The 23,846-nt window shown below is 31.9% G+C and overlaps 5 protein-coding genes across 11 annotated transcripts; 4 read left to right on the top strand and 1 right to left on the bottom strand.

Moving 5' to 3' along the window:
- The first annotated feature begins 1,180 nt into the window (after positions 1-1,180).
- Positions 1,181-5,592, top strand: LOC107417394 (probable lipid-A-disaccharide synthase, mitochondrial). Of its 3 annotated transcripts, none has more exons than XM_016026011.4 (9): positions 1,181-1,336; positions 1,898-2,136; positions 2,669-2,768; positions 2,875-2,980; positions 3,075-3,298; positions 3,494-3,572; positions 3,820-4,058; positions 4,895-5,121; positions 5,297-5,592. In XM_016026011.4, exons 2-9 carry the CDS (start codon positions 1,901-1,903, stop codon positions 5,481-5,483), a joined length of 1,398 nt encoding a protein of 465 aa, XP_015881497.3. In that variant the 5' UTR covers positions 1,181-1,336; positions 1,898-1,900; the 3' UTR covers positions 5,484-5,592. The 3 variants fall into 3 exon arrangements, with proteins under 3 accessions (XP_015881497.3, XP_015881498.3, XP_060672621.1); XM_016026012.4 differs by having other exon boundaries at positions 1,188-1,336; positions 1,895-2,136; XM_060816638.1 differs by lacking the exon at positions 1,181-1,336 and having other exon boundaries at positions 1,370-2,136.
- Positions 5,593-6,247: 655 nt separating this feature from the next.
- On the top strand, positions 6,248-7,060 carry LOC125421997 (uncharacterized). The gene has a single exon (XM_048472393.2). The coding sequence runs from the start codon at positions 6,458-6,460 to the stop codon at positions 6,830-6,832; it is 375 nt and encodes a 124-aa protein (XP_048328350.2). The 5' UTR covers positions 6,248-6,457; the 3' UTR covers positions 6,833-7,060.
- A 1,881-nt stretch (positions 7,061-8,941) lies between these two features.
- LOC112491418 (mitochondrial pyruvate carrier 4-like) lies at positions 8,942-10,428 on the top strand. Its single transcript, XM_025073015.3, has 5 exons — positions 8,942-9,059; positions 9,605-9,703; positions 9,869-9,921; positions 10,064-10,137; positions 10,284-10,428. Exons 1-5 carry the CDS (start codon positions 9,005-9,007, stop codon positions 10,333-10,335), a joined length of 333 nt encoding a protein of 110 aa, XP_024928783.3. The 5' UTR covers positions 8,942-9,004; the 3' UTR covers positions 10,336-10,428.
- A 794-nt stretch (positions 10,429-11,222) lies between these two features.
- Positions 11,223-16,459, top strand: LOC107417406 (uncharacterized). 2 transcript variants are annotated; one of them, XM_016026023.4, is made up of 11 exons: positions 11,223-11,382; positions 11,867-12,112; positions 12,763-12,972; positions 13,710-13,790; positions 13,897-13,983; positions 14,084-14,179; positions 14,311-14,364; positions 14,473-15,464; positions 15,663-15,711; positions 15,816-15,855; positions 16,064-16,459. In XM_016026023.4, exons 2-11 carry the CDS (start codon positions 11,873-11,875, stop codon positions 16,213-16,215), a joined length of 2,001 nt encoding a protein of 666 aa, XP_015881509.3. In that variant the 5' UTR covers positions 11,223-11,382; positions 11,867-11,872; the 3' UTR covers positions 16,216-16,459. The 2 variants fall into 2 exon arrangements, with proteins under 2 accessions (XP_015881509.3, XP_048327795.2); XM_048471838.2 differs by lacking the exon at positions 11,223-11,382 and adding an exon at positions 11,637-11,784.
- Positions 16,460-17,616: 1,157 nt separating this feature from the next.
- LOC107417407 (protein-tyrosine-phosphatase IBR5) lies at positions 17,617-21,990 on the bottom strand. Of its 4 annotated transcripts, none has more exons than XM_048472228.2 (6): positions 21,862-21,990; positions 21,175-21,414; positions 20,311-20,410; positions 19,478-19,535; positions 19,133-19,239; positions 17,617-18,316 (listed from the first exon to the last, which is right to left on the bottom strand). In XM_048472228.2, exons 1-6 carry the CDS (start codon positions 21,910-21,912, stop codon positions 18,000-18,002), a joined length of 873 nt encoding a protein of 290 aa, XP_048328185.2. In that variant the 5' UTR covers positions 21,913-21,990; the 3' UTR covers positions 17,617-17,999. The 4 variants fall into 4 exon arrangements, with proteins under 4 accessions (XP_048328185.2, XP_015881512.1, XP_060672550.1 ...); XM_016026026.4 differs by having other exon boundaries at positions 21,700-21,979; XM_060816567.1 differs by having other exon boundaries at positions 21,879-21,895.
- Between the last annotated feature and the right edge of the window lie 1,856 nt (positions 21,991-23,846).

Below are 23,846 nucleotides of genomic sequence, written 5' to 3'. Positions count from 1 at the left end.
ATACAAAGGAGAATTTAATCTATTGTCTTTATTGGGAAGATCTTTTAGAATATGTACCCATCAATTTAATAATTTTTTTATTTTATCTTTTTATTTTTCAATATACCTAAAATACCTTTGATTACAAAAACCAAGGGTTTACTTTTTTTTGTCTTTTTTTTTTTTTTTTTTTTTTCACTTCCCTTCGAAGTCCAAAATCTTCGAAGTCCAACAGCACCCCCTACACCACCAATTCCTCCTCCTATTCCCTTTCTGACATTGCCACCACCACCACCACCTACTCCTCCTCCACTGGCAACTCCTTTCCCGATGCCTCCTCCAATTCCATCACCTTCATGATGACCTTTATCTTTCTTCTTGTGTTTTTTACCACAACTACCACTTCCTCCTCCAATTCCTACACCACCACCTATTCCTCCACCCCCCAGGAAGTAAAGGTGTGGGGATGTTTTTTTCAATGGAATTTTGAGATTTCTCGGAAGAAGAAGAGAGGAAAAAACAAAGTAATTTTTTATTCTTTTGGAGGCAAAATTGAAACTAGAGGGTAAATTAAAAAAAACCTGAAAATGAGTGGGTACCTACCTATTTTGGTGGGTAGTGGGCCAAATTCTGCCAATGCAAATCTTTTAGCCCAATATCCCAAGCCCACTACACTACCAACTGGACCCAACTAAAGTAGATCCAACCCAACCTTACAACTTTTTTTTTTTTTTTAATGAAAACAAATTTGATTTAGAACTTTCAATTTTGTTATAATTATACATTTATATTTTTAAAAATTTATCCCTAATCTCTTTTAATTTTTATATTTATTATATAGAAACAAAGTTTTTATAGTTATCAAAATAAACTTTTTTTATTTTCATTTATCAAAATAAATTTGTATATAAATTTTTATCTGCATTTTAACATCTAAAAGCTAAAATAACTAGAAATCAATATTTTATGGTAGAAATTAATTAGGTAAAAGTTGATATGTGGGAAGTTAACAATGATTTGTCAAAAATATAGGTTGAAATATAATTCAGGCAAAATAAAAAAGATCTAAAAGAAAATTCTTTATTATTATTATAGTTCAATTGTTATGGGTAAACAAAAAATACCCCCAAAAAAAAATTTAAATAACAAGACAAAATTCGAGATAAATGAAAGGGGGGTGTGTGTATATAGAAATAAAAGACCAACAGAAAGAGTCCAAATTGGTGGGTGACTTTCCGGGTGGGCTCTACGAAAGATCCTAAAAGTTGAATCCAAAAATTTGGATGGAAAGCTCTGAAACCTTCACTCCTTCCTCGGCACTGCTGCAACTAAAACTTGCTTTTCTTCCTCCTCCATTGTAAGACCTTTTTTTTGCTTGCCTACCCTCTTTCTTTCCCATTTCCTGTTTTTATGATAATTAGTCTTTCTATTTCTAATTGAGCAAATCCTTTTTTTTTTTTTTTGGGTTTTTTGTGGGTTCTAACTACTTTTTGATTTGGGAAATTCCTAGTTCTTATTCAATTTTATTGGGTAGTTTTTGGACACTTGAAGCTTTGTTTAGCTGTTTTATACTTATATGGATAATGGGTACTTTTGATTTCCTTCTGTGGCTGGTCTTGCTTTAAATTTTAGGCAACTGGGCTGCATCTTACAGACATATCTTATCCTATGATTTTGATTATACTACAGAAAACAGATTGAATGAAGTGCAGAGCTATTTCATTTTGGATTTTTTTTTTTTTCTTTTATCATGCCAAAGTATTATTTGATTAATTTAAAAACAAAATAAAATCAAAGAGTTTTCAAACGGTTGGAATGTTTAACTCCCATCTGTCCATTAAATTATCTTTTGGGTTTTATGATGTGCTGAATTCTGTTCACCCACCGGTTCTTTGTTGTCCATTTCTTGGGGAAGTAGGAAATGTTGTTTGGAAGAATATGGAATTTGAATGGCGAAAAACATGGGGGTGTCTTGAAGCTGGTGAGGAGATATTTGTCAGTTTCTGGCAGAACCGTGAAAGACATGGCTGAAAAAGATGGAGAACTGAGGGTCTTTATAGTTTCTGGAGAGGTTTCTGGAGATACCATCGGTTCAAGGCTGATGGCATCTCTAAAGAAGCTTTCTCCTGTTCCTATCCATTTTTCTGGTGTTGGAGGGTAAGCTAATACAATTCCACGATTCTTGTCGTAATATTCTCCTTTTCTTAAGAAAGTTCTTCGTTGGATGGATGTAATGATTTCATTCCTGCTCCTGCTACTCTGTCAAACAATTTTTAGTTCGTTAGCAAATAGTAAGACTGAAAGTTTTTATTTTTTATCTTATTTGTTTTTCAATAAAATATATCATGAACAAAATCTGTGTATAGTTTAGGAAATATCTTGAGAATATACCTGACTTTTTAAAAGAAGAAGAAGAATATAGTGATTTTGGACTTATTTTATTGGAGGTTTGAAATTCTCTCATGTTAAGTTCATGTTAAGCAGGCTTTTATATTTGGCATGGTTAAATGTTTGCAGACCATTAACTCAGTTCGGCTATGATGTGCTTCTCACCGCCTATTAGTGCTTAGAGGCAGTTAGATGCCCATCATAACCTGGGTGATGACTCCAAGCATAGAAAAATTTACTATCAACTAATAATATGCCTTGCTGCTTTATTTTGTAACATTATGCTCTTATATCTATTCAGGTCCATGATGTGCAAACAAGGATTAAAATCTCTATATCCTATAGAGGATATTTCAGTTATGGGGATATGGGAATTGTTGCCACATTTGAATAAGATGAGAGTGAGTTGTGAAACCAAAAAATATCTCTTTTACTATGAGAGAAAATGTTGCTGCAACAATGCATTTTAGTTGGCCTAGATATTCATGCTAGAAGTTGAAATTGTAGGTGAAGCTGAAAGAAACAATAGAGGCCGCTCTTCTGTTTGAACCTCATGTTGTTGTAACAGTGGATTCTAAAGGTTTTTCTTTCCGACTTTTAAGGCAGTTACGGGGTAATATTCACTAACTTTCTGGAATTATAATCAATTATTGCATGTTTCTTAAGCAATAGTATGGTGTAGGAAAATGGTGGAATGCTTTTTGCAGCTAGATTCAATCAGCAAAGATTGGATCGCCCAGTACACTTCCATTATGTGGCACCATCATTTTGGGCATGGAAAGGGGGTGAAGCAAGACTCAAAGGCCTAGCTGAATTTGTGGATCATGTCTTGTGTATACTCCCAAATGAGGAAGAAGTTTGCAAATCAAACGGACTGGCTGCCACATTTGTGGGCCACCCAATTCTGGAGGATATTTTGGAATTAAATCCGGTAAGAAACTATCTTTTATTATGGTTTTGAATGTGATTGATAGCTCCAAGTTAGTGTACATCTATTGGATTGTTAGATACCACCGTTAATTGTATTTCTTCTGAAAAATCACTTTGTAGAAGAAAATAAGGCATTCGATTGGATGTTAGATGTTTGGTAGATTAAATGCTAATGTGTCAGAGGGATTTGTTTTAGGAAAAGTGTACTTCATTACTTGAATGGAAGATAGAAGGAAACCATGACAATTTCAGAGAGGAAAATGCAATTCCTGCAGGTAATCTAATGAAGTTCTACTAGCTTAGTTTTCTATTTAAGCTATTAGTTTTCTAACATATGTAAAATCCTCTACTACCTCAGAGTAATAGCTCATACTGTTAAGTCTGAGAATTGAGGTGCATTGGAGGAGCTTTGTGAACTCCGTTTGTATTTTCTCTCCGCAAATTCTTTGGACAAAATACAATTAATTGCTTTTTATCATATAGAGATCTGCCTTTAATGATTTATTAGTTTTGTTTTTGAAGAGGCCACTGTAATTTCCGTGCTTCCTGGAAGCAGATTGCAAGAGGTCACTAGAATGCTATCTATCTTTTCAAACACTGTGGAACTAGTAAAGGAGTCCTTTCCTCAGTTGGTGACTGTCATCCACATTGCTTCTAATCAACATGTGGAGAACTACATCACTGGAGCTGTTCGTAACTGGCCTGTGCCTGCAGTATTGATTCCGGGAGGCTCCCAACGTCTAAAATATGATGCCTTAAGTGTAAGTAAAGAATAATTTTATTGGCAGAAATAGTATTGTTTGGTTAGAATTATCTCATTAAAATTTGTATTGTGAAGAAAGTTTGATTTATTAATTCCTGTGGATGCTGATGAAGCACCACCATTTCTGTTGGAACCGTGCTTATAGCTTATAATTGTTCAATCAGATAAGTTTTGCCTGAGAAGGCAGTTTTTCTTTGGGATTTTGCATGTCCAGTCAGATAACTGCTTATGCTTTGACTTTAGAGTTGATGAGTCTACTTGCCATGTAGCAAAATCCACTTGCACCCAATTTTAATTTGCAGTTTAAATTTAATATTATTGGGACAGCATACATACTTCACCTTCTCCATTAGATGGTTTAAAGAATTGTTGATGTTATTAATAATTATTAATCTGCTCTTGCCATGCGTTGTGTTCAATACTTATAAGCTTTTCCTGCCTCTCCCTCTTCTTTTTCTTCTTTTATTTATTTAAATATCTATTTTGAGCAGTTTCTGATTCTGTTAACAAAACAAATCCAGAATTGGTGACTTCTCTTGTGACTTGGCAATGCTCTTAACAAACAAGTCCAACAGTGTCTAAATTAAGATGCATTTGGATTCTGCTAAGCCAAGTTTTAGAACTCAAAACATGGACTTTGTATTTTTTTTTTTTTTCTTGAGAGCTGGTGATGCCCTGAAAATCTAACATTAACAGGGTGACATTCTGGATGTGTTGCGCTGAGCTGAGTCGATGTTTTGAGACTATACAATTTAGATAATACGTACTTCTTTCAACACCAATCTTGCCCATACTTGTTACTCAAATTGAGTCAAAATGAACTTCACTTTACAGGCGAGTAGGGTTGCACTATGCACTTCTGGTACAGTTGCTGTGGAGATGCAGCTTGCAAGGTTGCCATGTGTAGTTGCTTATCGAGCACATTTCCTTACCGAATGGTTTGTCCGATATAAAGCGAAGATATCTTACATATCCCTCCCCAATATTCTCCTGAATTCAGCTCTTATTCCTGAAGCTCTCTTTGGAGCATGTACGCATACAAAGTTGGCTGCATTGCTCATGTAAGATTTTTGTTTTCTAGTTTTGGTTTTTGATTGAATGAACCTTGTTAGTTGGAAGCAAAGAAGATGTTATAGGTTATTACTTATTAGGTTATTATCCTGCTTCAATGCTGGAGTACATAAAATATACTTTATACCTTTGTAAAAATAACCGTGGTTGCATGGCCCATTGCAGTGAACTGATACACAATGATAGCCTCCGAGAAAAACAGATTGCTGGTGCAGAGAAGTTTATCAGACACCTATATCCTTCAAAAATAGCTGTAAATAGCTTGATTTCACAGGAGTCAAGATGGAGTTTCCCCATTCACATGCCAAGTATGATAGCAGCATCCAGCATCTTGTATCATGTAAAGCCATGACTGCTGTTTCTGAACATGTCACTGATACTTTCTTCGAGGCCAAAACGTTTTCATTTCTCATTTTATTTTTTATTTTGCTATGGGAAACTTGTAAACTGTTCCATTGTAACTTCGAGAAACTTTTTTTTTTTTTTTTTCCTGCGAATACCTTTGAATAAGTTTTGAAAAAATAAGTCTAATATTTCCAACCAGATGCCTATGGTAAAACACGTCATAACACAGCAATTTCATTGATTGATGGGTTATAGTTATATTTGAAAACTTAATATTAGTCTTTACAATAAAACTAAATAAACTCTTTTCAGTCCTATGTTCTAAATGAAGGAATTAAAAATAACAAGAAACAAAATGCAAGAGACCATAGTAACTAAGAAAACAATATATTGATATGATGGTATAAATTTAACTATTTGCTATAATGAAATATATCATTAAAAATTTACTCATGGGTTAATATTTGTACCAATTAATGTGTTTCATTAAATCAACCAGTAATTAAATTAAGATTACTAAAAGTATATAAAATGCCCAAAAAAAAAAAAGGTAAATAAATAAATAAATGTATAAGAAACTAATAATGATAAAAAAAAATAAAAAATAAAAATGCAAGAATATAGGGTCTAATACAAGACGTGGCAGCTTGGTTGCTTGGCGAGTACTCCATGCTTAATGTGCATCACAGGCTAAAGAAGTTGGAAGGCTTAAGACTAGCTCAACTCAAACAAACTCCTTCAATGGCCACCAAAAACAAACAAACCCTACTTCTTATAAATAGTAAATCAAAATCTCTTTAAAATCCCCAACTCCATCTTCTTTCTCCCACTATTCATAATCTACACTTCCTCCTCTTTACCAAACCCACCAAAATCCCAAAACAAAAACCGGAAAAACAAAGCCTGTTCAATCTTTTCCATTTCATAACCTCATTTCACATTTTGTTTTTTGTTTTTCTTTTCTGTCCTTTTACTAACAAAATGTCTATATCTAGAGGTGGACTTGTCTTGGTGTGCTTTGGCACACTTTTTGTTAGTTTGTTGTTGATCAAAGTAGCCGAAGCCGAGCACTCAGAGTATGTGGACCTCCACACCGTTCACCGCGAAGGCAGCGAAGGGTGCAAAGGTGGTTCTGGCGGTCCAAACAAAGGGAACCAATGTGAGGAAGATGAAGATGTAATGGATGTGGATGAAGACTTTGATGACACTTACAAAGTTGTGAACAAAGTTAAGGTTTCACTATCCGGGATAGGGAAAATGGCAGCCGAGGCGAGCATGATTGGGGATGATCATGGTGATGATGATGAAGATTCTGATCTGGAGCATAATGACCGTGTGATTATATTGGGACACTGATGAGAGGAGTACCTGTAGTAGATTTTTATAACTACGTACTACTTTTTGTGTGTGTGTGTGTGTGTGTGTTTCTGGCCATTGATGATGGAGCATCTTAGCTGCTTGAATTGATCATTCATTTTTTTATTTTTTATTTTTTTTTTAATGTTTCTGTCTTTGTTAGTGTTCTTAAATTAAGAATTCAGTTCATTTTGTTCTCTCATAAATCAATATCATCAAATTTCTTTAGCTATGATCTCCTAGATGGATCTAGATATCTCTTGTACGCTGCAATGGTTTTCACAATCAAGTACGAGAATAATGTGGGTTTTTTTCTACTTATGTACTATTAAAGTTTTCCACCTTCATATCCCCATCGCTATATCAATATTCATCTTATAATGAAAGTCATTAATTGAAATTTCACTCATATAGGCTTGGTCATATCATCTCGTATCGTTTACTATAAGTTGGAGACAGCAATTATATATATATATATATATATATATATATGTGCATAATAATTTTTCAATCACGACATCCACAAATTAAATATATAATTTGCGGATTAAGTGTTTTTAGCTACAAAAACAATAGTTTTGCTTAGCATGCAAGTTGATTACTTTTTTAACTCACTTTGTTGCATTGCTAATGAACATTTTAAGGTAGTCTCATCTATATTAGAAGCTTTTCCCCACACTTGTCAAACGTTTCCATACTCAGCAGTAATTTTCAACAAAACAATGAAAAAAATTGCCTTTAAACGTTTAAGTTTATACCAAAAAGTAGATTTTATATACAGAATTAGTTTTAAATCTTACTTATCCCCTCCAATCATTGTTTACAAGGCTAAAAACACTTAATACATAACTTAATTGAATTGTGATCATCTACACTAGAAGGGACTATATATTCGTATGGTAAGTTTCACAGGAATCGACTTTATTTGTTAATGAGATGATGCAAATTAGCTTGAAGAATAATTATTATTGAACTTTCAGTTTGTTAAATGATATGTGTGTGTGCTTTTTTTTTTTTTCTTGTTATTATTATTATTTCTTTAATTTTGTATTATCTATTGAATATTTATTTTATAATTATAATTATTTTGTTAGTATCAACTATCAATCTAGTATAATTTTTTTTATTGATTGTTTTCATTTAAATATTTGTGTAATAATTTTTTTTTATTTTTTTAAAAAATAATTTTGTAATTAAGTTTTACGTGTTAACAGTTGAATAACAAATTACACGATAATTTAATGAATGAATTTGAATTTAAATATTTCAATACAAAAGTTTAACAAATTAGGTTTAGATGAAAAATTTTTGACATGAACATAAAATAATACAATACAAATTCGATACAACACAATTTTAAATACTAAAATTTAAAATGAATTGGTTATTTTATATAAATTTAATAAAATATTAAAATTTGATTTTAACAAAATAAGATCTATAATTTATTTTAAATATCTAATTATTTAAAGTTTGATAAAAAAAAATTACGAAGCCAGAATCATATCCCTAGTAGTTAAATATATCAATATTATTATTATTATTATTATTTTTAAAGTGGATGAAAGTAGAATTTGACGATCAATATGTATGCCTGCATATACTTACATAAAGGGCACTGTAATTGTGGATATGCGCGCAGCCTAGCTTTACTGTATCTTGGACATAATAATTTCCCAGATAATTAATTGGTATTTCCTTGGAAAGTTATGCATATTGCTTCACTTGATAAACCACCAACAAACAATCTTTTAATATACTATCAAAGGAAAAAAAAAAAAAAAAAGCTAATTTTTTAATATGGATCCTTGACTAATTTTAATCAAGAAGAATTCAAATATTTATCAATTAATTTACAATTTTTTTTTTTTATAATGTCACTTTTAGTCAAAGGTCGTATTAGCTATATAGATGTTAGTAAATTAAGGAAATATGAATTATATAAGTGCACATCGATGTCCATGCGTCATCATGTATATGTGTATGTATATAAATTTAGATATCAACTTTCTATGATAGATAATATATAATATTTCACTTATAAATATATTTATATAATATATATATATATATATGTAAATATATTTCTTGTAGCTAGATTAATTTTTGGATACACATAACTAGCAAGCTTCCCATATTCTCTTATGAGAAAGGGAGACAAGAAGAGATTTCATGGCACCGTCTAAGCTTGAAGCATTCTGGAACCAGCCAGCAGGGCCTAAAACTAGTTCGTATATTCTTTTCATTACTAATTATCTTTTAGTATGCTCAGAGAACCACCCAGAAAGGGCAACTATTCCAACTTCCAAGTCAATTTATATTAGATATATCTTCTTCTTCTTTCTTTTTTTTTTTTTTCCCCTCTTGTCCTGATGAAATATTTAGATATATATTAAAGTTGATAAGGTTGTATATGTTAGTATCATCATCTTCTTCATGATTACACAACTTTATGTATATATGCAGACATAATATGGATAATTTTATTGTTTTTGAAGTTATTAAAATGAAGGGAATTTCCATATCTCAGGATATTGATTTAAAGTCAACTTGTTACATATGAAAGTTTGTTTTGTCTGATATACAGAAATTGAAAATTTATATATATTGATGATATGAATCTATGATACATATGAGTGAATTTTATTGGAAATTTCCTATTGTTGAGACAAGATTAGTTTATATATAAATATATATATATATATATATATATATATTTCCCTGTCGAATTTGAATCGCTGAAATGATGCTGTTTGAACAACATGCATGCAGTTCATTTCTGGGCTCCATGTGCAAAATGGGGCGTAACCATTACAAACATCTTAGGCTTCTCAAACCCACCTGAGAAAGTATCATATCCCCAACAAACAGGTTACTTTTAATTTCATATACATGCAAAATTTTAATTATTGAATTTTCAGACATAAATTCATATTTTTCTGTCAGCTATCTTTATTTATTTATTTATTTTTCTTTCAAAGAATTTAATTGCAAAATCTTCTGATCATCACCAATATTATTCATTGGTCTCACCAGCTCTTACCTGCAATGGACTTGTTTGGGCAAGATACAGCACAATCATTACACCAGTAAACTAATGAATTATTGTTCATTAAATTCTTCTTCAATTAATCTTGCTATTAGAAAATTGCAATATTTCTCTCTATTAATTTAATAAATTGAAGTTTTTTTCTCTTTATACATATATATATATATATATTGGGACTGTAGAAGAACTGGAACCTTTTCAGTGTCAGCGTTGGAACGTCTGCCATTGCGATATGTCAACTTGGACGGAAAATTCAGTAAGTAATTGCCATAAAATATGTGTATATGTATACATATTTATATCATGTGTATTATATTAAATAAATAAAGAAAGAAAGAAATACTGTTTTAGATCTCCAACTGATACAATCAGTGACAATTTCTTATACGATATATTTTTCAGGCATGACTTCTTTTCCAAGTATGATCAAGTTCAAGCTGTTCCAGAAGATTGAACTTTGAAGATCAGCATAATAGCTATATATATATATATATATATATATATTCCTACATAATCCTATATATATTCCTACATAATCCATTATATTTGTGACTGTGATTTTAGTTTTCTTTTGGGTTGCCCTCAAAATAATTAAATATGAACTTTAAATCCTCCTCTTGAACTTTGTATATAAAAATATGCAGTATTGTTTTTTTTTTTTTTTTTTTTTTTTGGTTTCCTTCCCCTTTTTTCAAGCCTTGAAATTAAGAAATTAACATCAAATTGGTGAAAAAAAAAAAAATCCCAAATCCCACGGCAGCGCTTTTCACTTTTGTATATATGGTTATTTCGATATAATTATTTTTAATAACTGCAAAACATAAGTTTATTAAATTATCCTTCACAATTTTATTTTTTTCTTTTGACAAAATGCTTCACAAGTTTACAACACAAGAATATTATTTTTATTAATGAATTGGGATTGGGTTTTTCTTTTTTAATATTAAAAATAATAAAATTCGAATTTAAATTAGCATTGGAGAAAACAATGGCTGTTGCCATTAAATTCCTCATTAGGAGGGATTTCTTATACTTCGTAAAGATATATTCACACCAACAAAGCTTAATTAAATCTTTTTTTAAAAAAAAGGGCTTAAAAATAATGTAAAATTATATTTAAATAAGCTTCATTGCTTTTTTTGAAATAAAAATAATAATAATAAATAAAAATATATGAAAAATAAAAATTGATGTTTGTGATTATATATTTGTTTATCTGGAATTTTCCGTAACGCCTTGCGCCATTGCATACGTAAAAGCAACCAGTCATAAACAGACAGCCGCTCATTTTAGCTGATGCTAAAACATAAATCTAAAAGTGCGCCATCTCTTATCCTACGCACTATCTATATATAAGATTCACGGTCCATTTTTGTTTTACTTTCGCATCCTACATTCTGCTGTTGGTATTTGGAAATTGGTTTGTTAGCAATAGCAATTCTCTAATTATCAGAATATTTGCTTTTTGGAAAAGACAGAAAGAATCCGATCTTAATACGATGTAAGCTTTTGCCTAATTCTCTATCTGGGTTTTGTTCGTTCTGGATTATTCTTCTTCTTACTTATCAAGTTCAAGTTTTTTTAATTAGTTTAAGAATTGGGTTTTCATTTTCTCTTAACAGTTTTATAATTTTTTGTGTTTTTGGTTACAATTTGATGTTATGAAAGCAAGGGCAAACATGGTTTTGGTTATTATGGAACTTTGATCAATGTTTGTCAATCTTTTTGTCACTTTGAGCTTTATTTCTTTAAATTTTCATTCGAAGTATGTGGGTTTAAGATATTTATTCATATATCTGAAATGGGTTCGTGCAAGAAACTAATTAGCCCTCTTAATTCCGGATAAAGTTGAAAACTTTATGTGATTTTGGTTACTGGGTGGAGCATCTTTTTCTATTATAAGGTTTTGTTGTTTTTTGATTTGAAGAAATGATTGTCATGTCTGTTGCATGATCTGACGGTGTTCTTGCAATTTTGTTTTGCAGAATAACATGGAAGATCCTCAAAGCATTAACGTATCGGTGATATGGAGGGGAAAAAAGTTTGTTGTAGGGATGAGTCCATGTGCTACTCTCAAAGATCTTGGACACGAGATGCAAAAATTGTCCGAAGTCAAAGCAGATACTATGAGATTCATTGTTCCACAGAATTCCAACAAAAGCTCAAAGTTGCTATTTCCATTTTCTGATGAGCATGAACGCTTGAGCTTGCAAGAATCTTCTATTGTTGAGGTATGTTAATTTACTAGTATTCTATATTTGATTGACATATAATCGTTTCAAATCTTTCTTGAACATTATAAATTATCTAAATATATGTTGTTGCTTATCAGCTTTGTGTTCATTTGTTTATATTGACATGATGAAATTCCTTCTGCCACATAATTAGTGCCAAACTCTTTTTTGGTATTTGAGCACCATTTTTCCTATGGGACATACTTAATTGATCCAGTGTTCATATGGAACATACTTAATTGATGGATTCTTTATAATCTAACGTCTTAGAATCCATTATGAATCTAGAGATGTTTCTTGTTGCATATATGAAATATAGTTGCGTATGTTATTTATGCCCTGGCATATTATATAGATGATATAGTCATTGTCTCCGGAATCAGTTTGTCTTCTTTTTCCCCTTTTTATATGGTAGCCAGAAAGAATAAGTCTCAACTTTCTAAAATTTGTCTTTTGATGAGTTTTATGTAAGTGACTTAGATCAGAAATGGATGTTAAGAATAAGATATTAAAACTAGCATACATGATATAAAATGGATTTTTATAGCTGGTATTTTAAGTTCCTTATATATTTCAAAAACCAACTGCCATGCAAAACTGATTATCAAGTGTTTAACAAAAGTTGATCTCATGTTTCTCTATTTCAGGGCAAGTCCATCAGAATGATGGGTGTGTCAGAGAATGAAATAGATGAGGTTCTCCAAGGTGCAAAGACAAACATGAGGATAGCTGGATTTGATGATGAGGAAAAGAGACTAAGACAGCGAAAGTCAGATAGACCTCATGCTCCATCGAGACTCCCACAAGGACCTTATATCTTTTGTGATTTTCGAACACTTGAACTTCCAGGAATAGAGGTTCTTTTGAATTTACTATTTTTAACTAAGGTTACATATTTAGGGACACATGAAGGTGCCATCATTTAATCGTTTAGTTTATGGATAGATAACTGTGCACTTTTGTCCTATAACTAAGGACTGTGGAATTAAAATCTGTTACACAGAGAACTAATTGACTGATTCTCACATTAGTGTCAAAGTCAGTTGCAAGGCCTGTGGGCATGGCATGGTCAACCTGCTCCTGCACATTCTCCTGTAATCTATGTGTATTTGGTAATTGTTTTTAGTCTGGATCATCTTGCAAAGGACCTGCCACCTAGGCATAGAGTCTATAAAATCAAATGCAAATAAGGTGTGAAAAAGAAAAAAATAAAAAATAAAAAAAAGAAGTAGAAGAAGAAGAAATTGTTTGGTTAGCTGAAGTCTTAAAGAGTATGTTGATGTTGCAGTCTTGATTCAAATAATCATAAATAGGTTACCTTTAAGATATGATTTGATGTTGTAATAGAGTTTATATGACTTCCTCCAATAGTTAAATAAAGATGTTCATAATTCAGTTAACTTCTTGAGATATTCTTAGCTTTTTCGCTTTCTTTACATTCTATTGTTTTAGAATCTGCCAAGAAATGTATTTTTAGCTCTTTCTACTCTACTGGGATCATATTACATCTGTTATTAGGGTTTGTATTTTTAGGTAAAATTCAAGCAACCCATTTTCTTGGGAATTTTATTAACTTGGTGTTGTTTGTCTCCAGTTGAGCCCTCCAGCATCAGAGGCATTGAAAAGAATGCACATGCTTGCTTCTGATCCTGGAATTATTGCTATCATGAACAAGGTATTGTTTTAATTCCTTTTCTTGCTCTGTTATTTACATAATGTGATTCTCCCGTATGTTGTTCTGTGAACTTTGATAAATTCTCTTTCCATTTTCTTCTTTAAAGCATCGTTGGCGTGTGGGAATTATGACTGAGATGGCCCCTGTTGGTTATGTGGGTGTAAGTCCAAAATGCCTTCTAGGCTTTAACAAGGTATGCATATGATAAGTATATAAGAAAAAGGTTGTTAAGCACATAGTTTATATTTACTTTGATTCAATTTTCATTGTTGACTTGTGTTTGCTCTTGAAAGAATCATGGAGAGGAGATATCTTTGCGTCTTCGGACTGATGACCTCAAGGGTTTCAGGAAATATGAGAGTATCAAGAAAACTCTCTTGCACGAACTTGTAAGCTTAATTTAATAAAGTTTTCAGAGCGAGCGCACTTTGAAGCACCAAAAAGGGTCTTTCTTTTTTTTTTTTTTTTTTTTTTTTTGGGTGTATTTGGGGAGCTTATTCTGGTTTTATGTTTATTCCAGGCTCATATGGTACACTCTGAACATGATGCAAACTTTTATGCTCTGGATAAGCAGGTAAGAGTTTGTGTGGACAAGTGTTTTCTTGAGAGAGGGAGTATTGATTTTGGTTCTTAGGCTCCAATTGAAGTGGCCTTCTGTTGATTTAATATTGTCTCTTTGTAGCTGAACCAAGAAGCCGTCAGTTTAGATTGGACAAGATCGAGAAGCCACACCGTGAATGGAGTGAAGCACTCAGACCATTATGATGAGGACTTCTATGTTGAAGAAGTTGGTAATTTTTCTCAAAAGCTTGGGGGAAATATATCAGATCAGTTGGCAACTGCTCGTGCATCATCAGTGGCTGCTGCTTATCGCCGTTTATCAAATCTTTCTACCAATGGTTTGGGAACATCTGAAGTCCATGAGGAACCAGACCCTGACGATTCTGTGTTGGATTCTGTAGAAAAAGAGAAGTCATCTATTGCCAATTCAGACAAGGTTCTGTTTTCAAGTTATCAGGAACCAGATCCTGATGACAGTACAGACTATCAAAAAAATTTCGAGCCTGATCCTGATGATTCCCAGGGAAACAAAACTTTGGTATCTGAATCTTTTCACTTGGAAATTCCTGGAAGCAGAACCATGTCTGAACCACCGCACGTAACCCAACTTGTTTCTATGACTAACAGCAAGTTGGAATCCATGGAGCCTTGTGGAGAAACTAAACCATTCCACTCTGAGCAAATGGAGATTTTGGACAGAAAGATTCAAGCAGAGGAAAATGTTGCTGAACCTGATCCTGATGACTTAGAAATGAAGGAGGAAAATATGGGATATGGAAAGAGCATGAGACCTGAAAATGGTTCTGCAATCACAGGAATAACCAAAGATCAATTCCATCCAAGCGAGGATTACAAAAATCCTGATCTTGATGAATCCCAGTCAAATGGAATCATGCAGGCAGAACCTGATCCTGATGATAATTTGTTAAACCCTCAGGAAATTTCCATAATGCAGATTGATGAACCAGATCCTGATGATCAGGAATTACAGAGAATTCAAGATCCTGTTACAGTTATTTGTAGTCGCATGCGGAAGGCCATTGAAGTCTTGCAAGCTGAGGTTAATCCCACACAAGCTACAGTAATTCTTCAAACCCTATTTAAGATAATAAGGTACTGTACCTAACTCAAATTTTTTCTTATATCTTTATCTTTTTCCTTGTCTTCTTTCCTTTTAATTCTGACCTCTTGCATGGGATCCTCTTAGAATTTTGGAAGCTACATAGAGATTTATAGATCAGTGGTCTTAGATACCATGTATAGTTGTACCTTTTATGATAAAATTTTATTAAAACCTGTTATCTGCTGCAGGAATGTCATTGAGCACCCTAATGAGATGAAATACGGAAGACTGCGTAAGGTACATGCATTGTCAAGGCATTTATTTCTGTGCAATTTATTTTGTAGCATGGAGTTTGTCATTAAAAATGATTTCTGATAGCTCACTAATGGATGACATTGCAGGCTAATCCAGCAATTGAAAGGAATATTGCAAATTACAAAGGTTTGTATTTCTCTTATATTGGATTCCAAGTTTTATAAGTGCTTAATATATGTGTATGAGATTTGCTCTAGGACTAAGTGAGTTTTGTATATCTATTTATTTTTCTGGCTAAGGCTTTTTTATAAAATATTTTTTATATTTTGCCAATTGTGATTATAGCTGTGGTGTGTTATTATTAACAATTATGTTTTTATGTTTATGACTATAGCTGCGATGGAGTTCCTGTTTTTGGTTGGCTTCAATGAAGAGATTGTGTCAAACGAGATTGGAAAGGCAGAAACTTATCTAGTCTTAAAGCGGGACGATCCGGGTTTATTGTGGCTTGCCAAGTCCTCTCTTGAGACGAGTATTAAAAGCTAGTGTTGGAGACAAACATTTGCTGATGTTGCTAGTGTTGGAAACAAACATATCAAGTTAGAAGTTTATTTGATCTTGTTAGTGTATTTGATACATAATTGACATAGAAACATCTTCAAGCAAAACATTTTTTGTAAATAAGCAGGGTTGTTCAACTTGTTTCATGTATTGAGTGTCAGGGCTCTGTATAATCTAATAAGTCTCCAAGCTCTTTGCAATGGTAAAATTAGTAAAGTTTGCTTGCAAATTCTGTTTCATTTTTAGATCTACTTGTTTTATATTTTATTTCGAGCTTTGAGCTACTCTGTCAAATATTGATGAAGTGTTTCTTCAGAGGTTACAGGTCCCTTGAATTTGTCCCATTTTTGCGATTCAAGTATTTATCTTGGACAGCGAGAAGCATAGCTCAGCTTACAGATTTCAAGGTTGTGGTCCTCAGTGGTCCAAACCCTAGAACTTAGCTGAAACTCCTACAACTTGGGCTTGCAGGGTCAAAACAAAAAATAATAATAATACATAAATAGCTATACAAATGTATGTACACATGTATGGATGCTTATACATATACGTGCATGTTGGAAAGCAGAAGGTATGGAGCTGTGGTAGCGTTGAAAAATTAAAGTTGATTGATTTGGTAGAGAAACTGAAAATTGGAAGATTTACATAACATGATAAAAAGATGGCCACTCATGAAAAGATTAGAGTCGGCAAAATAAGCGCAAGCAAAACAACTTTTATTGACCAAGAGCTGCCCCATTTTATGTTGGTGGCCAAAATGTGTTTCCTTTAGAGAGGCATTCTACATTTAATTTGTTTCTTTCGGTGAGGCATTTTCTACATCTACTATTTGGAATTAGCCATTATAAACATCAACGGTACGTCAATGACTACAACACCCAATAAGTTTTCTCATTTCGCAGATTTTCATCTTCAATTCATAAATATTTTGGCTACCATCAATATACACCCTACGCTCTAGATTTCTAACTCTTCAGTGCCCATTTTTTTTTTTTTTTTTTTAAGATTTTTGAAGGCACCATTCTTTAAATATTTGAATAAAAGGCTAGTAACATACAATTTTTTATACGCCACCGGTATTTAAAAAAAAAAAAAAAAAAAAAACTCTCAATTTATAATAGAAACATAATAATGTGATATGTACTATGCTCCATTCTAATGCTTCTTGAACAGAAGGATAGAATTTTTTTTTTTTCCCTTTCTTTTTTGAAAAAGGCACCAAAATGTTGGTTTTAATTTTATAGAGTAAGATATTCCTGAAATATTACAAATATTTTCACAATAAAACAAATAGTATAAAGATATGTGAGCCTGGAGCTCTTCTTTGAAAGAAGTTATGCCCCCATTCTATTCATGGGCTATAGGGTAATGAATTTGCTCCGCATATCATCATAATGTAATTTTATACAAAATAGAGAAAATAGAGATTACAAAAATGTTGCAAAAGGTTCAACCATTAAATATAAGACTAGACATGATCTAAAATGTGCATCCACAAATACACCAAAATTGAGCTTTTAAAAAAAAAAAAAAAAAAAAAAACAGAAGAAAAATTCTCTCAAGTCGTGATCACTTTTGTATTAGGACGAGTCAATGAAAAATTGATGAACTTACAAAATCACACTCTGAGAAATCAAGGCAACCTCACGACTTATGCTTCCGTGTCAAATCTTATAAACCAAAGCTTTACATCCAAATTCAGATACAACTTATCTAACTTGAGGACTTAAGCTTCTGACCAGCAAGTTTTACCCAACAAAATATTCAAATCAAGAACTATCCATCTGAATGTCACTAGCATTTGAATTTGGCAGATTGTCGTTAACAGGGTTTCCAGGGATATCTTTCGGTGTGGGGCTGGCTCCAAATGTGAACTCCTGTGGAGGTACATTTAAAGAAGGGCGGCTGAAAATGGAGGTAGCCCCGGCACTGTTGAAAGCAGGGACGGGAGCTGGATCATTAATCTTTGCGAAGCCGAAGCTAAATGGAGGAGGAGCAGCAGGCGGGAAGACCGGCAAGGCAGAGTTGTTACTATCGATTGATCCAAAGATATTCTTCTCGTACTCCTGCAGTTGCTGGTACACGGCTACAATCATAAATAGAAATATAGGTGAGAGAAGAGGTAAAAACAATGGTCATTTCTATCAATGACCTCCAGTATTATGCAAATCCCTCATGAACGATACTAGATGAAAGTAATCAAGAACAAAATTTGAATCCTGCCCTCTTCAAATAATAAGGAATAGATGAAAAAAGAAAAAAGATAAGGATCTAAAATGGAAACTTAAAGTGCAAGCCAGAAGAAAAATGTTATTATCCAAATCTATAACCTTAAATAAACAGCAATTCTAGAATAATCACTAAAAAATTTCCAACTTAAGGTGAAAACAATAGATGCTTTCTACTTTGGAGAACAACACTCAGGTGACATCCCTAGCATTGACTCAATTCTAATATGAGATCAACAATAAACTTTTGGGCATTAACACTTCGTTTAGCAAACACAAGAAGCAGCTTAATAGAAAGGTTCTAACTTCTCTCCTAGCAATAATTAGCATAAATTGAAGGTTCAGTCAAGTCCTAGACAAGTTCATCAATATAAAAGGAACGGGTATGTATACATTATGGGATTCTGCCTATTCTAACCAACATGTAATCTTTCAAATTTCACCATCAGGTTTCACTATTTCAATATCTCAGTTCCAAACAAAATTTTTAAAGTTAAAGACAATCAGTTGACTTTAGTAGTTAGCTCAACATATCACTTTCTCATCTCAATTTTCATCACATTCATGAATGAAATTTCACAAATCGCTCTTCCAGTAATTCCATTTTAAGCTATGCAATTAAATGCCCCCTTTTAAGATTTATTGATGCAGGCTTCACAGTAACATACACATACCTTCAGTTAAGTCAACAGACGGTCTCCGCTCTTTCACCCACTGATAACTCTGAGCAAGTCTCCATCCTTTTGATTTCATCAAGTATGCTATTACAATAGCTGGTGATCTGTCAGATTCAGCATGATTATATTTCTAATAGACAATAATAATCCCCTATGAATTAATTTTAAAAGTTATAAATAGCCTTGTAAACCAAAGATATTTCTGTCTGTTTTCTATGCAATCTACTTATGGTACTCTGGAGTTACATTTGCATGCAAACATGTGCAGTACCAGGAGAATTAACGAAAACAACACTAAACAAATAATAAAACATATGAGCATGAACTGCAGTACTAACTGACCTATTTTTCCCAGACATACAATGTACTAGAACACGAGCTTTATCCTGTTCACATTGCTCTGCAAAATAACCAAGCACAATTGAACACAGTTCAGTATGCAAACTAAGCAAAGTAAAATATATCCAAGCTGCTTATTGGACATGGAAAATTTCATGCTACTATAGAAATAAGAAAAGAAAATGCAACAATGAGCACATTTACTAATTAGTGGTAACAATACTCATGGACTGACTAAATAATTAATCAGCTAATTAATTTTGTTTAATATGAATGGCTTGCTCCACTTCCATCAATTATTAGAGGATTCAAATGTCAATTAGCCTATGGTCCAATGCACAAAAGGTTACACTTATAACAAGAAGAAAGATTTGAGATTTGATATTGAAAGATTGATCTGATATTTACAAGAAAGTGTTTACGTCATTGTAAACACGCGGAACAAAGGAAGATACCCCAATTTGACAGCCAAAAATAAGATAATTCACCAATTACTCTCATGGCATTAGTGTAGGCCTCTCAATATATTAAGTTTTAATTTTCATTCCTGAACCCAACTGGAAACAGTGATTCAAATTTACATTAATTTTTTTTCTAGGTGACCCAAACCCTAAGACAGGAGGGTGATGAGAACGTTGAACCTAGTCAATAATCTAGGTACTTTCTGAATATAACTTCCTAACATAATTAACTTGCTAATCTAAAATCACATAAACCATAGTTAATGTGCAAAAAATTGAAACCTACGCGTTAGTAGTGCACAAATCAGAACACAAAATGAACAATGGAAAGAGAAATTAGACTAACAAAGATGCAGCGAACAAAGAAGTACACACCTAAAAATTTATTTGCATCATCAAAGGGCAAAATTTTGTCATATTGGAGGCAGTGATAGGTGAAAGAGTTCTTGTAGAGATTTTGACAGGCAGGTACCGTCTGCATGTGGGATGAAATAAAAGTGATCCATTGCTTAGATCAATTAATTCACTTTTCAGAGCAATTAAGTCACATATTAAATGATAATCTCCAAGCTAGACAGTAAAAGAAAAATACCAAGAACTTAAGCTAGACATTGAAAAATAAAAATACCAAGAACTTGAAAATCACTACGAATAATAAAAAAGATGTTACTGTGAAACACATAGACTAGCCTGAAATTCTAAACTCATTATTCAACCAAAAAAATAAAAAATAATAATAATTGAAGATAACAAGCGAGATTTGAGGGGAGCAGTTAATTCTATTCAAACCCTTCTCCTATCTTGAAGAGATAAAGGTTTTTTTTTTTTTTTCCTCCAAAAAAAAATAAAAATTCAATCTTGTTTGGTAGATGCGAAACTCCGAACGGTTTATCCAAAAATCATTCAAAAAGTTAGCCTTGCCTTACCTTCTACTTATTGTCCAATGAAGAATCTTCCAAGCAAAACCACGCCAGTGGCAAACTAAGATTGCATACCATAAAAGAACAACAACAAGACTTGGAACTTTCCCATTGAGAAAGAATCATCAAGACACATAACAACAAGACTTTGGAACTTCCCTTTGAGAAAGAATCATCAGTACGCATAACTTTACTCTCTTTTCTTTTTTTTTTTTTTTAGCAGTCAAGATTCAAAGAAACCAATACTACCCCAATGGTAACCAAAATAAATTCCAAAATATATTTGAATTAAAATTAAAAAAGAATACAAAAATCTTACATTGAGAACACGAGAGATTCCCTGAGTCTTGAGAAGTTCAGAGCGAGAGGCGTTATCATAGCTCCCCAAATAGAGAAATTCAGGCAAGATCTCAGAGGGAAAGGCGCTGACTTGGATCGAAGTTTTCTCCGAAGAGGCTGGAATTCGATGACCACAGACCCCACAGACCTCCCCTTCTTCGTACTTGTGATAGTGGCCACAAACCCCACAAGGGTTCTCTCTCTCCCTCTTCCTCATAGTCTTAACAAAAAATAAAACAGGGGATTTGGCTCAGACCCAGATAAGGAAACGCCTTCCAATTCCAAAAACAATGAAGACCCAGATCACAAAATCACCAAAAAAAAGAAAAGAAAAAAAAGGCTCCCATATATATATATATATATATATATCGAATAGATGTAGATTCGGATAGAGTATGACAAAAAAAAAAAGTTCAAAAAAAAAAAAGTTGGGCTTTTTTTTTTTTTGGGTGACTGTGCTCGTCAAAGTGCAATAAAGAGAGAGAAGCTTAGCAGAGGGCGTTACGACGAAGCTTCAGTGCTCAGATTGAGTGAGCTGGAGTTATTGGATTTTGGCTTTTGGGTCTCAAAACGTTGTCCTTATATCGGTGGAATAACGAAGGCACGAGATCAGACAGAGTTCAGAGTTGCACACACAATAAAAATATTATAGATATATAATCCTTACAGGACGTGGAGCGAGACCTGTTTGATTTTGGTGATGAGGCATGTGATACATAGAGAGAGAGAGAGAGAGATAAAGATATGTGTGTGTGTGTGTGTGTACAAGTCTGATAAGGAAACGGAACAGAACGGCCTCACTCTCTATGGGATGGTCTCCTTTTCTTTGACGGTGATCACATCATCCAATCGAACACTCCCCACCCATCCGTTTGGTCTGCAAACCCATTAGTATCCAATCATAGTTTTCTCTCTGGACCACCTGTTACTTGGGACCCATCTCGTTTTCCAACCATTGTATGCCACCTGGATTTACTTTGTTGATAATTTTGCTTTACGGATTATCATGATGTTTTCTTATCATTAATTTTCACTTAAAATTGAATTTTTCCTTTTGAAATAAAACACTAATAACTCAAAAAAAAAAATTTTATTGGACATGTAATTATCAAAAAGAATTTTTTTAAATATATAATATAGTCCAAAAGTTGAGAAATTTCTGTCCAGGTGACCTGGGTTTACTTGACAAGAACTGCTGCTATTCCTAATTGAATCGTATTTGTCATATTATATTTATATTAAATTTAATAAATTTTTTATCTAAAAATAGGTAAGTTAAATCACTGTATAATCTATTATCTAATTCATTACTTCGTTAAAAATATATGTATATTTAAAAATTTTAATTTTAATTTAGATTTTAAATGATAAATTATTTTTATTTGTTTAAATATTGCAAATATATTTATTATTTTTAAATTTTTACAAAATTAAATTATAAAACTAACAAATCAATATATAATTAAATAATAAATTTAATATTTTTAATATTATAAAACTTGTATAATTATAAAAATATTATTTATTAATGTTTCATTTATTAATTCATTGAGTATACTGGTATACATTTAGCATAAATTTAAACTTGCAAATTATTATATGATTTGTGTCATATCAGGAGGTCTTGTGAGATTATATTAGACATAGCTATGAGACTTTGTTTGGGCAGTGTGAAATTTAAAAAAAAAAAAAAAATTCACTTTTTTCAGTTATTATGTTTGGTAAACAATGAAAAAAGTAGGACTTAGTAAATAACTAAATTAGTTTTATATAATAAAGTAAGGAAAAATTTGTATTTTTTAAAACCTATAAAATTAGTTTTTTTTTAAAAAAGAAAAAGCTCAAAATGATATTTTATAAGAATATAATTTTTTTATATATTTATTATGTATCTATATTTTTTTATCGGTAGAAATCTAATTTTTTAATTCTATGTCCTTCAATCAACAATTAATATTCAAAAAAAATTTAAATCTTCACTACCTATTGTGTTTCTTGAGATTTAAAAATATTTGAAAACAACATATCATAGTGATTATTTTACAAATTATAATGGTTAGCTTAAAAAAAACTTACAAACACATATAAATTCTAATTCTATTATCTTGCTTTGAATTAGCACTTGGCATGGATTTAGTTTGATTGGTTTTTTTTTTGTTTTTTGTTTTTTTATTTTTTTTACAAATTAAATTAAATTGAATTGAACCAGGGAAGAAACCAAATTGAAAAATCTACAGTCCACTTTGACTGGTTTACAATTTATAATTTTATAATTTTTAATAATTTTATTATAATTTGAATTTATTATTATTAAAATATTAAACTAAATAATTAAAAAATAAAAATATATTTAAAACATTAATTAATTATAATACAAGTATTAAAAATTTATATATATAATCTATAAAAAATTCAATTTGTTCCGGGATCGAAATCGTCCAAATTAATTCGAACTGGCCATAAATCAAAAGCCGTGCCGAACGGAATTAGATCATTTTGGTCAATTGGATTTGCCCAACCCATTTGAAAACTTTATATGTATTTATATATATATATAAACCATGTAAATTTTTTATTATTTACATTTATATTTACATGAGAGTAGTGAAATAATTTTTTTTCTAAAATTAAAAAAAAAATTAAAAGTGATGA

This window comes from Ziziphus jujuba, chromosome 4, assembly GCF_031755915.1.
Source record: "Ziziphus jujuba cultivar Dongzao chromosome 4, ASM3175591v1".
In the NCBI taxonomy this organism is placed as follows: Eukaryota; Viridiplantae; Streptophyta; class Magnoliopsida; order Rosales; family Rhamnaceae; genus Ziziphus; species Ziziphus jujuba.
The sequence above is the reverse complement of the archived record's forward strand: the minus strand, read 5'-3'. Positions and strand labels throughout refer to the sequence as shown.

Excerpts from the sequence above, each read along its gene's own strand:
- LOC107417394 (XM_016026011.4), top strand. The coding sequence starts at position 1,901 with ATGTTGTTTGGAAGAATATGGAATTTGAATGGCGAAAAACATGGGGGT. Across the intron at positions 2,137-2,668 it reads CATTTTTCTGGTGTTGGAGG|GTCCATGATGTGCAAACAAG; the intron begins GTAAGCTAATAC and ends ATATCTATTCAG. Across the intron at positions 3,573-3,819 it reads GGAAAATGCAATTCCTGCAG|AGGCCACTGTAATTTCCGTG; the intron begins GTAATCTAATGA and ends TTGTTTTTGAAG.
- LOC125421997 (XM_048472393.2), top strand. The coding sequence starts at position 6,458 with ATGTCTATATCTAGAGGTGGACTTGTCTTGGTGTGCTTTGGCACACTT.
- LOC112491418 (XM_025073015.3), top strand. The coding sequence starts at position 9,005 with ATGGCACCGTCTAAGCTTGAAGCATTCTGGAACCAGCCAGCAGGGCCT. Across the intron at positions 9,922-10,063 it reads ACAGCACAATCATTACACCA|AAGAACTGGAACCTTTTCAG; the intron begins GTAAACTAATGA and ends TTGGGACTGTAG. Across the intron at positions 10,138-10,283 it reads CAACTTGGACGGAAAATTCA|GCATGACTTCTTTTCCAAGT; the intron begins GTAAGTAATTGC and ends TATATTTTTCAG.
- LOC107417406 (XM_016026023.4), top strand. The coding sequence starts at position 11,873 with ATGGAAGATCCTCAAAGCATTAACGTATCGGTGATATGGAGGGGAAAA. Across the intron at positions 12,113-12,762 it reads AAGAATCTTCTATTGTTGAG|GGCAAGTCCATCAGAATGAT; the intron begins GTATGTTAATTT and ends TCTCTATTTCAG. Across the intron at positions 12,973-13,709 it reads TTGAACTTCCAGGAATAGAG|TTGAGCCCTCCAGCATCAGA; the intron begins GTTCTTTTGAAT and ends GTTTGTCTCCAG.
- LOC107417407 (XM_048472228.2), bottom strand. The coding sequence starts at position 21,912 with ATGTATCACATGCCTCATCACCAAAATCAAACAGGTCTCGCTCCACGT. Across the intron at positions 21,415-21,861 it reads CAGGTCTCGCTCCACGTCCT|ACTATGAGGAAGAGGGAGAG; the intron begins GTAAGGATTATA and ends TTTTTTGTTAAG. Across the intron at positions 19,536-20,310 it reads TGATGCAAATAAATTTTTAG|AGCAATGTGAACAGGATAAA; the intron begins GTGTGTACTTCT and ends GTTATTTTGCAG.